Source organism: Babylonia areolata, chromosome 2 (genome assembly GCF_041734735.1).
Source record: "Babylonia areolata isolate BAREFJ2019XMU chromosome 2, ASM4173473v1, whole genome shotgun sequence".
NCBI lineage: Eukaryota > Metazoa > Mollusca > Gastropoda > Neogastropoda > Buccinidae > Babylonia > Babylonia areolata.
In genome coordinates, this window is record NC_134877.1 from 19,016,771 (window position 1) to 19,032,831 (window position 16,061).

General features: G+C 44.4%; 1 protein-coding gene across 4 annotated transcripts in view; it reads right to left on the reverse strand.

Moving 5' to 3' along the window:
* LOC143298772 (histone deacetylase 5-like) overlaps nucleotides 1-16,061 on the reverse strand; it is a 152,076-nt gene that overhangs the window by 66,758 nt on the left and 69,257 nt on the right. For 3 of the 4 annotated variants that reach the window (XM_076611748.1, XM_076611740.1, XM_076611723.1), the window contains exon 5: nucleotides 11,825-11,887. The exons of the other annotated variant lie outside the window; for it this stretch is intronic. In XM_076611748.1, coding sequence (XP_076467863.1) covers nucleotides 11,825-11,887 — 63 coding nt within the window. The remainder of the gene's footprint in view (nucleotides 1-11,824; nucleotides 11,888-16,061) is intronic. 4 annotated transcript variants of the gene reach the window in all.

Here is a 16,061-nt window from a genome sequence, read left to right on the forward strand (position 1 = left end):
CTACTACTTCTACTACTGCTACCATCATTGCATTGTTTTATGAGCCCTCAATCAAAACCATCTTTTTTTTCTTTTACTCTCTCCATCTGACAGGTCTTCATGCGATACTAAGCTTTCACATCCAAACCCACATATATCCACACACACACACACACACACACACACACACACACACGTACCCCCACCACCACCCCCACCACAACCAGACACACACTTATGATCTTCCACCAGATACGGAGCTAAACTATAGTCAACAATCGTACTGGCAACGTTCTGCATTGAACACACACACACACACACGTACACACACACGTACACACACACACACACAAATACATACACACATCCAAACACAATTAAAAAAAACAAACAAACAAAAAAACAAGGACCTAACGTGTGTCTGTCCTGTGTCTAGCGCAAATCAATAGTTAGTTAACAGAATTGGAATGCTCTCCATAAGATAACTTTATTATCTCCAACTGGAGAAATTTGGTCAGGTGCATTATCACAACATAGACAAGTAAACAACATGGGGACCATAACTGAAAAAGTCAACAACAGCTTTTACGAATATTACGAAGATACAAATGTAAAAAAAAATATCACATACACCGTTTCATACATACATCTATCCACACACTGCAGGTAATAACTAGTATTCTTAATGTAAAAACAGAAAGAATTAAGAAACATTATTTAAATATAATTATAAACATAGCCTACTATACTGCACATTGATTATAATAGACAGATAAGATAAGAATAAAGATAAATTGCGGAAAGCCGCGCAACCTGGGTTCAAAAGGAGGTGAAAGCTTTTTACTGGCAGTTAAGTGGATCGTGGAGAACGTAAGTTTATACAATCTATCTTAAATGTAATTACAGGTGGGTGGGGTCCTGATCAATACCCCATGCATGTTCTCTACGCGGGCAATGCTTCTGTTCACCGGAAGAAAATATGTAGGTTACAACTTCGGCTTGCTTTCCCGGCCGATGGTTTTCACGTGTTTTAAGAAGTCTGCTGAATATTCCCCATAAACAGTATTTACTGTTTGTACAGCAAAGTATGTCGGCTTGTTCTTTTTTTCTTTCTCAACATTTTTTATTCAGACAAAGGTTTACAGATACAGAATTTATATGTTTTGTGTATTAGAACGTATAGGGTAAGCATATACTTAAGTTATAAATACTGACAAATCTATAACAGCAAAACAATATATGTTCAATGGCAAAATCCCAAGGTAGCATTGCATAGCTTAATCTTGTATCAAACAGTTATAAAGTGCCCATTTTTTCCACAAACTTGTTATATTCCATAGTTATGTTAAAGGCATACTTGTCTACTTCATATGCCTGTTTGAGGTCTTTTTTGAACATTTGCAGTGTTGGTTTTACTTTGTTGATTCTACATTTGTATACACAGAATTTAGCTATCAATAAAATATATGAGAAACATTCATCAGTTTTCATTTTGTTATGTCCAAAAAGCACCAATGTGTCATTCAGGTTAAGTCTATCACAATGTAAACACTTTTCTTTTAAATATCTCACAAACTGCTTCCAAAAATGTTGTACATGGTTACATTCCCATAAATAATGCAGAATTGTATCCCTTTCTTCCTTACAAAAATTACACATATTATCTGGGAGTATTCCCATCTTCATAAAAACCGAATTTGCCACAAGAATATGATAAATAATTTTCATCTGGAACCATTTTAACCTCATTTCATGGATTGTTTTTGTTGTTGTTGTTCTATATCTTAGCGAAACGGGTTAATGTAATGTGAGCAGTACATTTATCCCTGTCGCTTGATGTAGCACCGGGGTATGCTATGGAATGTTACTAAGGAATGTACGCAAGTCAGCGGATGCCGAAGTTCTTGTCTGTGTGACAGCAAGAAAGATTTTCTTTTCTTTTTTTTCTTTTTTTTCCTTTTCTGAATGGTTGAAGAGATGAGGGTCAGGGAAGGACAGTGTTAGAAAGACAGAAACAGAGACACGGAGAAAGAGAAAGAGCGAGAGAGAGAGAGAGAAGGAGAAAGAGAGAGCCAATAAAAAGATGGAGTCTCAGCGGAAGTGAACGGAAAAGGGAGGGAAAAATGAGCACTATATTCGGGTTTCACGCAAACATCCCTCCTGTTTGGGGATTTGCTCGATAGGAGGAAGCGAGAAGCTTAGGGGTGGGCGGAGTTTGGCGGGGGGGGGGGGGGGGGGGCGGGGTATGATGGAGATCACCATCATGGGAGCGGAGGGAGGGGAAGGGAGGAAGCCTGAAGAGGATGGGGGCCTGGGGGGAGGGAGGGAGGGGGGGGGGAGAACAGGTTTCAAACCATTCAGCAGGACTGCTGCGCTGTCTCCCACCAAGTACGTGTGTGTGTGTTTGTGTGTGTGGAGGGCGGAGAAGCGGATGTGGGGAATGAAGTGGGGATAGGGGATGGGGTGGGGGTGGATTTGGGGGGGGGGGGGGGGGGGGGGGGGGAAGGAGTGTGTACACAGAGCTATGAATGGGAGTGGAGAGAACACGCACGAACAGACCGGTGTGTGTATGTTGTAAAGTGTCTGGTGAACTGGCAGTCGACACGCTGGATTCACTGGACAGTCGTCAATAATTCAACAGTGTGGAAATGATACGCGTTTCTTTTGAACACAATCACGCACATCAATTACACAATCACGCACATGCGCGCGCGAGCACGAAGACAAATACATACACTCGCGCTGGTAAGCATGCACAAACACGCGCCCGAATTGGTCATGCACAGAGAGAGAGAGAGGGGGGGGGGGGGGGGGGGAGTCACAGATGAATTATACAAGTACAATAAATCAATGCATCGTCGTGAAGAAAAAATCATACAAGTGTCAGTTGCTCATGTTTGCAAGGAAAAGGTAGGACTGTATAATAATTATGTTTGACATAAGGGAAAAGATGAGATGATCATTCCTTTCTCATTCCTTCTTTCTTAAACTTCTTTCTCCGCATTTCAAGTCTGGCCTTAAAACCCACCTCTTCCCAAAATAGCCTCCGTTCCCTGCCTCTTCCTTGTCTTCAGTTTCTCCAGTTTTTGAGAGAGTTATGCATGCGTGTGAATGACTGGTGCGAAAGCGCTTTGATTTGTCTCTGCAAAAGATTCAGCGCTATATAAATACCATTATTATTATTATTATTATTGCTAGTCGGCCTCCTTCGGTCATGGCTGACCATGGATAGAACATATCCGACCTAATGTCTAACTGGGCTGTCTGCTTGGACCAAGCAGCGTCGCCTGTGACTGTAGACTTACTATTATCATTATTATTATTATTATTTCTTTCTCGTCTTTTCGTATTTGACTGTGCTTTCATATCTGTGAAACTGCATGTTCGGTGCATATCTGTTATGCATGTGTGGGTGTATATGTGAATGTGTGTCTTCATGTTTTACATCTATTTGCTTATTTATCCTTATTATTATTATTTTTTTTTTTTTACATTATTTATTTATTTATTTATTTGTGTAAGCTTATCTATTATTTATTCACCTTTTTTTTCTTTTTTTTCCCCCTCAAGGCCTGACTAAGCGCGTTGGGTTACGCTGCTGGTCAGGCATCTGCTTGACAGATGTGGTGTAGCGTATATGGATTTGTCCGAACGCAGTGACGCCTCCTTGAGCTACTGAAACTGAAACTCTTGTCTTTTCGTTTATTTTGTTGTGTCTTTTTCTACAACTAACTAACCAAACCTATTTCTTCTCTTTAGTTATCTTTCTTTTTTTTTCTTCTTCTTCTTCTTCTTCTTCTTTTTTTTTTTTTTTTTTATCCGACTCCTGTCTGACTTCTCCTGTGGAGACTGCCCTATCCCCCACTGGTTTTATGAAAACTGTGTGTGTGTGTGTGTGTGTGTGTGTGTGTGTGTGTGTGTGTGTGTGTGTGTGTGTGTGTGGTGTTTTTCTGTCCTCCCCCTATCCTTTATCCCTGTCTCAGCTTTTTTTTTTCCCCTTTTCTTTTTTATATATTTTTTTTCCAGTATCTCCCGGCGCGCCGCACCCACAGCACATTGTCACGGTTGAGTGAAATCCGTGGCATGCAGGGGAGTCAATCGTTGTGGTGAATGAACCGCTTGGAGACGGAGGGAAAGGGAGAGAGAGAGAGAGAGGGAGGGAGGGGAGGGGAAAGGGAGAAAGTCGGTACGGTCTCAGGGCGGTGGGGTGGGGGTGGGGGTGGAAAGTTAAAATGCTGGAGACGGGAATGGGGGGGGGGGGGGGGAGGGTGGGAACTGGAGCATAGCCAACTTGCACGACGAAATGGGCTATTCTGGGGGTTTTACATCTCTCTCTCTCTCTCTCTGGTACGTGCAGCGAGCAAAGTGTGTGTGTGTGTGTGTGTGTGTGTGTGTGTGTGTGTGTGTGTGTGTGTGTGTGTGTGTGTGTGCACGCGCGCTCGCGCGCGCGCACGAACGTGCACGCTCTCCACGCACGAACTGGCCGTGATTTTTTGCAGAGCCTATCCCAACAGATCGATACTTACAAGGTGTTTGTGCTGACTCAAGAATCATGACCGACTTCCAATTCCCCCCCCCCTTCCCCACACACACATCCACCCCACACCTCCCTCGGCAACCCCCACCCCCCTCCACCCCACCCCCCCATTCCTCTGACCCGTTTCCAGCCCAAGCCATATTTTCTGTTCGACCCACTGGTCCAGATCTTCCACTCGCTGCACACTATTAATAGCCGAGTATCTTCCTGAATGCAACACACCCCCCCCACGCACCCCCCCCCCCCGCCCCCCAAATCGTTATTCGGACCACATTCTTGCGCCTGCGCGTGTCTTTGTACTTCAAAAGCAAGTCTAAATTGCACTACAGAGGCAAGGAAGTTGTGGGGAAAAGGTACAAGTACAGAAAGATCAATAAAAAGTAAGAGAAAATAGGGGAAAATAGAAAAGAAAAGAAAAAATCACTACCAAATGCGTGCGTGCGTGCGTGTGTGTGTGTGTGTGTGTGTGTGTGTGTGTGTGTGTGTGTGTGTGTGTGTGTGTGTGTGTGTGTGTGAGGGACAGACAGACAGACAGACAGTGAATAAATCGAAGAGTTGGTGGTCAGGAGCGAGAAATACGGAAACCCATGTTACTACAATCTACAACAACAGCTACAACAACAGCTACAACAATAATGATAATGATGATGATCATGATCATGATACAACAACAACAACTACTACTACTACAAAACCGATGATCGACCACACAAACTACTCGCAGTGCAGGAGTAACAAGACTCTCCCTCTTCCTTCCTGAAGTCAACAAACGACCTCAAAGCCTTGCGATGCTGCCGTGTAAATGGCCAAGGACTGGGTTGGAGGGCTTTCACAATGGTCTGTCTGTGTACATGTACCACGCAGCTTGTGGTACTAATCAAGCAGCACGGGGTGATTTCAAGTTCCAGCCCCCAAACCCCAAGAGCTGGCAACACTGGGCAGAAGATTAGAACAGATAAGCTCCTTTTCGACGGAACCTGAATCAGAGGTGTAATTGATCTTCTTTTTATTCTTTCTTTCTTTTTTTCCCCCCTCCTTTTTTATGGTTAGAACTGCTTTCTGGGTGAAATGCCTGTCACTGGGTGGTCGCACGATCTGAATCAGATGGGTGGGGGCCGGTGGCAGCAACGCCCTCTTCTGAATATTTTAACTCACTCAGTACGGCCAGTCCTCTCTTCTCCTCTACACAGACCCCTCGGATGTCCAGTGGGTGTCTGAATGACCCAACCTTTAGCTTCCGTCGTCAGAATTGTGGTATTCTTTGTCAACATTCACGTCTTCAGTATAAGAGCCTTCCGCTTGCAATATTTTGATGATGGTAATTGGGATGAAACGCTGTTAACGTCGTCTCTTTCGCCGTTCGTATGGAAAGAGTTAATCTATGTGACAAAGAAAAAAAAATCCGGGAGAAGAGAGTGAAATCTGTGGGAGGGATCAGAAAAGAAGTGTCAGTACGTGAATGAATGAGTCTTTCTTTTTCATACTGCGCGTATATCAAAATGGTTTTGAACCCGCTATGAAGAACTTCGGGTAGGAGGGTGGAGGCATGCGCGAAAAAAAAAAAGTATATTAATGTGCATTAATGTCCACAAATTCCGCTGGTGGTTGAGAATAGGCCTAAGGATCACCAAAAGGTCAAATCAAATCAAATCATAGTGCTTAGAGTCCCCAAAAGTTGGCAGCTTGGGTTGGCGGACAAAAGTTTATTCAAACTTACAAATTTAGGATACAGTCGTTGTTGTTGCTGCATGTTTGTAATTTTTCAGATTCTGATTCAGATATCGATAATTAACTGCCAGTTTCGGTCTACTTTTTTTTTAAAGGATGTTCTCCAGCCTCTGTGTAGAGTCACTTGGAACAGGAGAGGCACGACACGCAACAAGACAGATTCCAATTGTCTGGAAGCGAATAGTTTGGAGATTGCAGGTCAGAAAAGGGAGAGAACTACATGCAAACTGATCACAGCCTGGAACGAACCGGAGCTAAGACTGAGAAGAAATTTACCACGGCTCTCCCATCTCCATCCCAGTTGTGTGTGAGCCACGACTTAAAAGTATGTCGAAAACTTTCTAAACAAGTTTTTCTTTCTTTCTTTCTTTCTTTTTATATATTTAAAAACAAAAACAAACAACAGTATCAGTATCAGTAGCTCAAGGAGGCGTCACTGTGCTCGGACAAATCCATATTCGCTACACCACATCTGCCAAGCAAATGCCTGACCAGCAGCGTAACCCAACGCGCTTAGTCAGGCCTTGAGAAAAAAAAAGATAAATAAATAAATACAATAAAAATAAAATAACAAAACAAAAAACAAAAAAAATAAAATAAAATAAAATAAAAAGAAGTAAGTAAATAAATAAATAATTAAAACAAAGAAAACAAAATGCAGACTGTGACCTGAAAACGTTTACATTTTCATCAAGATTAATTCCAAGAAGTTTTACCTCTAGCATTCCGTAAGGCCGAGATGTTTCTCAGGATGGGATTCCGGGTCTGAGAAAGAATCCCGACAATTTTGTTTTCCAGAAGAGAAGCTGGCACTGTTTTCCTCAGGCGATTGTTGAATTCTGTCCAAATGTTAAACGTGTAAAACGCCTGCAAAGTTCTTTTTTTCTTCTTTTTCTTTTTTAATATCTCCAGCTGCGTTTAAGTGCAAGATAATCAACAACGAGTGAAGAAGAATGAGAACGCAGGCGGACGAACTGCACAATGCTGTTAATTCTAATAAAAGCTGGGGGGAAAAAAAAACAAGGAAAGAAAAGGCCGCACTGGGGGAAGCATCCACCTTCTGCACGTGGATAACTGATGGGGGGAAAAGCAACACGAACTCTTTCCTTTTCCTTCCACCAACATACTTGGTTATTTATTCATGGCAGGCATAAAGAATTACATTTTTTTCCCCCTCTGGAATTTAAGGATACTGATGTTTGCACAAATACACACGTACACACGCGCACACACACACACACACACACATATGCGCGAACACACACACACACACACACACACACACACACACACACACAGAGCCATCAACTAAGATACACGACACTTAACATATGGTTCAGAGAGGAAAAAAAAAGAGGAAAATGTAGTGTTGAAACAAAAACAAAAATACAAGGTAAAAAACAAAACAAAACAACAACACCAAAAAAATCCACACAACAAAATAAACAATACCTCACCCCCCCCCCCCAAAAAAAAAAGAAAAAAAGAAAAGAAAAGGAAGATGAACCACAGTCAGGTGAGAAGGGGGAAGGGGACATTCCTACCTGTCAGGTGCACCGTGCACCACCGACCCTTAGAAATCAAGTCATTTCAACGAAGGGAAGCGGACAGAGCATGCAGGTGTCTTTAATCATCTTTCTTTTTTTTTTCTTCTTCCCCCTCCCTCCTGACACGTTCGATCAGCTCACTTCATCTCTGCCCTCATCAACACTGATCCACTGATTAACACGCGCGTCTACACCACCACGCCCATGGGAGGAGACAAGAGAGGAGAAGACTGGGGAGGGGGGGGGGGGGGGGGGGCTGGAGGGCAGGGGGGAGGGGGAGAGGAGGAGGAGACTGGGGAGGGGGGGGAGGAGGAAAGAGGGGCGAGGGAAGAGAGAGAAGGGTGGAAGGGAATGAGGACAGATCGCATGGAATCTTGAAAACAGAGGGATGGAGGGGTGGGGGTGGGGGTGGGGGTTGGGGCATGGAAAGAGAATGGGTGGGAATGGTAAGGGTGGAGAGAGAGAGAGAGGGAGGGAGGGAGAGGGAGAGAGAGGGAGAGACGTGGAGTGGGGGGAGGGAGGGGGAGAGAGAGGGAGAGAGAGACGTGGAGTGGGGGAGGGAGGGGAAGAGAGAGAGAGTAGGAGAGACGTGGAGTGGGGGAAGGGGAAGAGAGAGAGAGAGAGAGACGTGGAGTGGAGGAGGGAGGGGGAGAGAGAGAGGGAGAGGAAGAGGGAGAGAGGGAGGGGAAGAGAGAGATAGAGGGAGGGAGGGGAAGAGAGAGAGAGGGAGGGGAAGAGAGGAGGGGAAGAGAGAGAGGGGGAGGGGAAGAGAGAGAGAGATAGAGAGGGAGAGAGAGACGTGGAGTGGGGGAGGGAGGGGAAGAGAGAGAGGGAGAGGAAGAGGGAGAGAGGGAGGGGAAGAGAGAGATAGAGGGAGGGAGGGGAAGAGAGAGGGAGGGGAAGAGAGAGAGAGGGAGGGGAAGAGAGGAGGGGAAGAGAGAGAGGGGGAGGGGAAGAGAGAGAGAGAGAGAGAGAGAGAGAGAGAGAGGAAGACAGAGACAGAGATGGAGACGGAGACATGAAATCTGGACAATCTTTTGACAACGAATGTGTGTGTACAGATGACGCAGCATGTCAATAAAAGCATTTCCGTTTCTCCTGCCCCACACCCCGACAACAAGAGACACGTTGTTTCGTTTTTGAGGGACAGAGAGAGAGAGAGAGAGAGGAGAGACAGAGAGGGGGGAGAGACAGAGAGGGGGGGGGAGAGAGACAGAGAGGGGGTGGGGGGGAGACAGACGGTGCATATGTGCGCGCGCGCGCGCAAGTATCAATATCATATGTATGGGGTTTGCATGAGAGTGTGCGCTTGCATGCGGTTCGCGTTTGTAGTGTGTGTGTGTGTGTGTGTGTGTGTGTGTGTGTGTGTGTGTGTGGGTGTGGACAGAATCAAATTAAACAAACGATAGACAAACACGCGAGCGCGCGCAGTTTAACTCTTTCCATACGAACAGCGAAAGAGACGACGTTAACAGCGTTTCACCCCAATTACCATCATCAATATATTGCAAGCGGAAGGCTCTTATAATGAAGACGTGAATGTTGACAAAGAATACCACAATTCTGACGACGGAAGCTAAAGGTTGGGTCATTCAGACACCCACTGAACATCCGAGGGGTCTGTGTAGAGGAGAAGAGAGGACTGGCCGTACTGAGTGAGTTAATAACGGGGCACCACATTTCGCCTGCAGACTGTCAAACACGCTCGTTACGCCTTCGCTTTCTGCACCAGAGTACAGAACTATAAACATCTAAAGTACATTGTGTGGCACCCGTTTAATAACACCCGACTGATTAGCTTTTACACAACCTGTGGTGTTTACTGTCAGCAAGGCATGTCGACCGGAGAAAAAGAAAAAAGAAAAAAAGAGCCAGCGACAAATGACGTCAATGTGAAATCTCGGGGCTATGTGCATTGTGTGTAGGGGCATGGCTGCGACCCTTCCGAGCCGTTTGAAAGTACAATCTGTGTGTGTGTGTGTGTGTGTGTGTGTGTGTTTTCGTGCGTATGTGTGTGTTGTGTATTGTATGTGTCGTGTTGTGTGTGTGTGTGTGTTTGCGTGCGCGCGTGTGTGCGTGTGTGTGTGAGAGAGTGAGTGACAGGGTGCGCAAGTGAATGTGCGCGCGAGCTGGTACGGAACGAAAAAAAAGAAAAAAGAAAAAAAAAAAGCCTTACGCCATTATGAAATGCAACCCAGTATTCAGACAGGCTTTCTTTTGACGCCTCTCAATGGTAAATATATCACTGGTGACAACGACTTTATGTATGCTTCACGAGTGCTTCGTTTTGATTGTGTGCAATCTCAGACGATATACGTTTTGGTAAATTGATAGGGCACAAAGAAGTGGACAAAAAATGATATGGTGCAAGGGTATAATCATAATATATATTCAACGCAATATGCGGATGTCCTGGTTGTGCTTTTTGTACACACACACACACACACACTCGCGCGCGCGCACACACACGCACACACGGTGTAAGAGAGAGAGAGAGAGAGAGAGAGAGAGAGAGAGAGAGATGGATTGAACAGCACCTCTCGGCATACACCGAAACTAATTCAAGACCATCTGTTGCATAATCACATGGTTCAATAAACCACATATTGTTTCAAGAAAACCTGAATGTATCTGCAAAAATCGTTATCATTATCATTGTTGTTATCATTATTATGATGATGATGGTAGCCTTCTGAACTAGATTAATCGGCCAACTACAAGTAATGAGCAGCTCGCTGATACTAGGCCATTCAGGCTTGGATGCGCACAAAAAAAAGCAGAAGGTGTGTAATTCCGAAGTTCATCCATGAAATGGAACCCCATGTACACACACTACAATACACGGGGCGTTGTCTTTACTTATCCCAGTGCGGTCTCACGTGTCAACAAACTAAGACAGAAGTCCTTCCCTACACCCATTACTCCGAATAGTCTGGAATCCACCTCACACTAACTATATGGATAATAATGTACTTCTATATCTACCGGATTTTATTACTGACAATTTTTTTAATATTATTATTGCCATCATTCGCGACAGATGACAGCTAAATGCCCGGAAGCCGGTGTCGACAAGAACTGAATGAGACCAGCACTCGGAGAAGCCAGGTGAAATGAAAGAGGAGAATCTGTGGACATGAAAAGTGCTGGGAGTCCTCATCTGTCACGCTACGCCACAAATTCTTCACCCCGTTTCCTGGCCTCAAGCCACGGGGATGTCCACGCGGCGAAAGCGCGTCCTCTGATGATAAGCAATGTTCATATTCAGACCGCATGCGATTTTGTGTCCAGAATGGCAGAGACAGTCTGTTTGTACATATTCTGAATTTCAAAGGTAAATCTATGCGAAAAACCTAAAACAAAACCAAAACCAACAGACGCAGTACAGTCAAGAAAGACAGACAGACAGACAGACAGACAAACTAACTGACAGACCGTTAGTGGCAGACAAAAGAGAAGTCGTGCATAAACGTTTTTTTTTTTTAAAAAAGGAAGGAAAAAAAGATAAAAAAGTCAGGTGGAATTCTGAATGATGTAAAGAAGCGGAAAAGGAAAACTGTGAAATGATGGGGGTAAGGGAGGTAGCTCTACAGAGCAGCAATGCAGGCATGAGCAAACAATGGGTAATTAGATGCAAACGATGCAAATCAGTTCGGTTATTCTACCTGTCATACATAACCCCCTTCTACGAGTCCATAACCACCCATGCTGCTGAGAATGGGCTTTAGTTCTAAAGCTGGCACGCAGGAACGAAACAGAGATGGGCTCTGCGAGACAACGCTCTTGAAACCATGCCACCTCATAAAGTACCAATTGGAAACGTAAGGAAAAAAAAAAAAAGATTCTGAAAGACAATATGACTTATAAAACTAATTCAGAAAAGGCCTTCGGGAAACCTAGGAAACGAGACACTGTAAAAGTATATTTCATACAAAAGAAACAAAACGACGGACACATGGAACAGCCTGAGGGCAGGTAAGACGGAGAGAGGACACTGAGGAGACAGTCACCACCATACAGCCATGGGCAGTACCTGTATGTGCTCCTGAAGCTGTTTCTCATGTTCCTGCTGCAGGCGTCTCCGATGCTGCAGGTACTGCAAAAAGCAAGGGCACAAAGCCAGGTGTCACAGGTGTGCCGTGATGGGTGGCTATCTAGGTGTGTCTAGTTCAGCTTCTATCGCCACAATTTCTCACTACACTCGTTTCAGATCACTCACTTCGAGGAAATCAATCACAAATCTTAACGCCAACATAACGCAGCTGCTAGTGGGATTTAATCAAACGGCCAATAATGGTGCATAATCATGATACAAAGTAAGAAAAAGCTGCAAAAGCGTATGCTCTGATCACAAACTAAAACACGACAGAGGAGGTCCAAACTGACTGCAAATGGTAACAGGAAACAGCAAGCCGAGATGGTCCACTCTGACAGGTGTCTGTGAAAGAAAAAGAAAAGAAATGAGACGGTCCAATCTGACAGGGTTCTGTAACATGAGCAAGGAGATAACATGGTCCAACACCCAGCTAAAAGAGTGATTAAAACTGACGTTAAAGAAATGCGATGCCGCCTAGACCCGTACAGGCGGCAAACAAAAAAATGTTCCAATAATTCAAGTGACAACAGGAACATTTACAAGGATAGACAACAACACATTTTGCAACAGAAAGTGCGGATCAAGTGACAAAAACGTAGCATGTGGACCAATCACGATTTCTCAACTGGGGATCAGTGACACAAGCGGTCAGCGTATGGACAGACAGGGAAAACAACTGGACAACGACCAATAACGGCACCTTGTCAAATGATGACCATCAACAACAGCAACCGATAAACATGAACCGAGTATCAACAAGGGCATCAAAGGATTAACAATTTCATAAAGGCGATGCATAGTTCACAATTTAGGACTTAGGAACAGCTCATGAAATGTTGATCATTGCCGACCATTCAACTTTTTTTTTTTTAAAGCACCGAGTCAACTACCCAACGATATAATGCACTGTGGTAAATATTTAACAAAGTATACACTGAGAATTTGCCATTTATGAAAACCTGCGATGATTCATAAATTGCTGACGAGCAGATAAGAAGAATCCGGATGTTACAAACTAACCCAGGTGTCGGTGGGATCAGCAGTGCAAGGGAGACAACAAATAACACAAATGGCAGAGCAACAACATTTGAAGCGTGTGCTAAATCACAGACACCACGGTATTACATCGTGGCCACGCTCATCCACAGTTTCATCACCAGCCAAACTAGAATAATTTGATAATTTTGTGTTGTTAGTATCAAAACACAGAAACAGAAAATAACGTGCTGACATAGTGAACCCCCCCACCCACCCCCCGGACCCCCCACCCTACCTAACTCCCCACGCTAACTTCTGAAACAATCTTTCATCATTTTCTCGCACAGAAAGTTGTTGTTTTTTTATCAATAAAACAAACAAAGAAAACCAGAACAGTGTTGGTTAGTGGACATGGATACAGTGAATGGCAATCCAGAGAAAAGCACAGCACGACATTAGGAGCACTGAATCAACAACAGGACAGTCCTGGTTACTGGGGAATTGACAACACTCGCCAAGCGGGGTGAACGAAAAGAACTAGGTTCATTCATCAAATCATTCATAATATGATCACATCACTGATGATTTGCATTTTTATAAATAGAGCATTGGAAAATGATTTTTTTTTAAAGATGCAGTTAATCATAACCAACAACAATATGAAGTCAAATAGGAGTATATTTCTTAATTAAAAAAAAAAGAAGATTAATTAGTTCAAAATAAGAAATCGAAACCAAACAGGGCAAATATTAATTCAAGACTACGAAATTAAAACCAAACAGGATAAGTAAACAATGAGAGAGAGAGAGAGAGAGAGAGAGAGAGACAGAGACAGAGGTGTTTTTTTTCCTGACCCCCCCCCCCCACACACACACACACAAGAGAAATCAAGGTGGGGCGATAAACAGTAAATGTCGATCAGACTATGAAAAAGACTAAAACATCGCTGACAAATGTCTACTCCTACCGAATAATGTCACTGATAAACGGCTAGGGTTCGCTCACAATAAATACTGAAAACGATTCCCAGAACAAAATATCAACTAAAATCGGAACATTTTTTTTTTAACAAGACGGGTCAAACGTAGTCATGCACACGCAGTAAATTGTTTCCTGATTTTCTTCACTAAAATTACTCCCCTTCCCCCTCCTCTCTACCGCTACCGAAGCCGATCGACAACCCTCCCATTTTGCTGTTGCACTGACGACATGCATTTTTCACTCTTATGTCTCAACTTTTCCTATTTCTTCAAGATAACCCTCTGCCCCACTCCCCCCGTCCCTCTTCTAACAGACCTCAATGTCGTTACAGTTCTCGTACACTTTTAGAGTGCATTCCCCAAGCCCTCTTCCCGCAGACCTCAAAGACGTTACAGTTCTCTTGTACTTTTAGAGTGCATCCCCCAAGCCCTCTTCCCGCAGACCTCAAAGACGTTACAGTTCTCTTGCACTTTTAGAGTGCATCCCCCAAGCCCTCTTCCCGCAGACCTCAAAGACGTTACAGTTCTCTTGTACTTTTAGAGTGCATCCCCCCAAGCCCTCTTCCCGCAGACCTCACAGACGTTACAGTTCTCTTGCACTTTTAGAGTGCATCCCCCCCAAGCCCTCTTCCCGCAGACCTCAAAGACGTTACAGTTCTCTTGTACTTTTAGAGTGTATCCTTCAACCCTTTCACCGCCAGTCAGTTTAGAGTGCAAATTAACCTTGTGCAGGAACCACAGAAAAGATGGTGTCCAAGAACACCTCGGGATTCCCCTGTGATTGTGTAGAAAAAAGTGGCCAATCATACCACTGAAAATTAACTCACTCAGTACGGCCAGTCCTCTCTTCTACTCTACACAGACCCCTCGGATGTCCAGTGGGTGTCTGAATGACCCAACTTTTAGCTTCCGTCGTCAGAATTGTGGTATTCTTTGTCAACATTCACCTCTTCAGTATAAGAGCCTTCCGCTTGCAATATTTTGATGATGGTAACTGGGGTGAAACGCTGTTAACGTCGTCTCTTTCGACGTTCGTATGGAGAGAGTTATTAAGAGCATTAGGTTAATGCACAAAAGGCCCATCATCTGGTTGCATTTCAGTGACATGGGTGCTTTACCTAGCTGGTGCCGAAATGCGACCATGGCGGTGAAAGGGTTAAGGGAATGGGGGCTGGGTAAAGGGGCGGGGGTGATCTTTCTGCCAAAACCAGAAGTCAGGACCAACCAACCACTCGGAATCATTAGAAAGCAGAATTAATCCCAACAAAAACTGGCCGGCTGGTTATATTGTACAGAAGGAAGCAGTGTCAGTATGGGCTGCAAACAAGGGTGGCATTGTACTTGTAGTTCATTGTGGAGTGCAAACCATCTTCGGATACGATGATCAACCAGGAGAACAGTAGTAGCAGCAGCAGCAACAGCATCAATCAATTACATTAGCAGCAGTATTAGTAGTATCAGTTGTAGTAGTAGTAGCAGCAGCAGCAACTGCATTTATAGTGGCAGCAACGGCAGTAGCAGTATCAACACTAGTAGAAATAGCAGTAACATCAGTAGCTGCAGCAGTCATACTTCGTTGGTGATAGGCAAATGTGTCCTTGACGATACAACCGTATTGATTAAAAAACATATTTTACCCGAGAAAAGCGCCTTATAACATTACTTTCGGATGCAAGGACAAACTGAAATAATACATAACATCCACATGGAGAGAGAGAGAGAGAGAGAGAGAGAGAGAGAGAAGGCAACACATGGACTGAGTCAACAATGGTAACGGTTGCCATGGGTTCGAGGGTGACGTCAGCACATCACGAGCCTGCCCTCAAAAGGAAGGGAGTGGACAAAGACTTGAATTAAAAGCATGGGTACTTAACGACATGGCGTGGGTTAAATTCGAACAGTCAATTCAGACATGTGAGGTTGGTGGCAGTAAACAAACACACACACACTCTCTCTCTCTCTGACGCACGCGCGCGCACACACACTCAAGCACACATACACACACGAACACACACACGCACACACACTGGAGCCGAAAGGCACGCACGCATGCGAAGAGAGAGAAAGAGAACAAACCGCAGTCGAATGGTGTGTGTGTGTGTGTGTGTGTGTGTGTGTGCACATGCGTATCTTGCGTGTGAGTGTATTTGTGTGTATGTGGGGGATGGGGGTGGGTGGTGGTGGGGGGGGGGGAGATGGGGGATAGTGCGCACGCG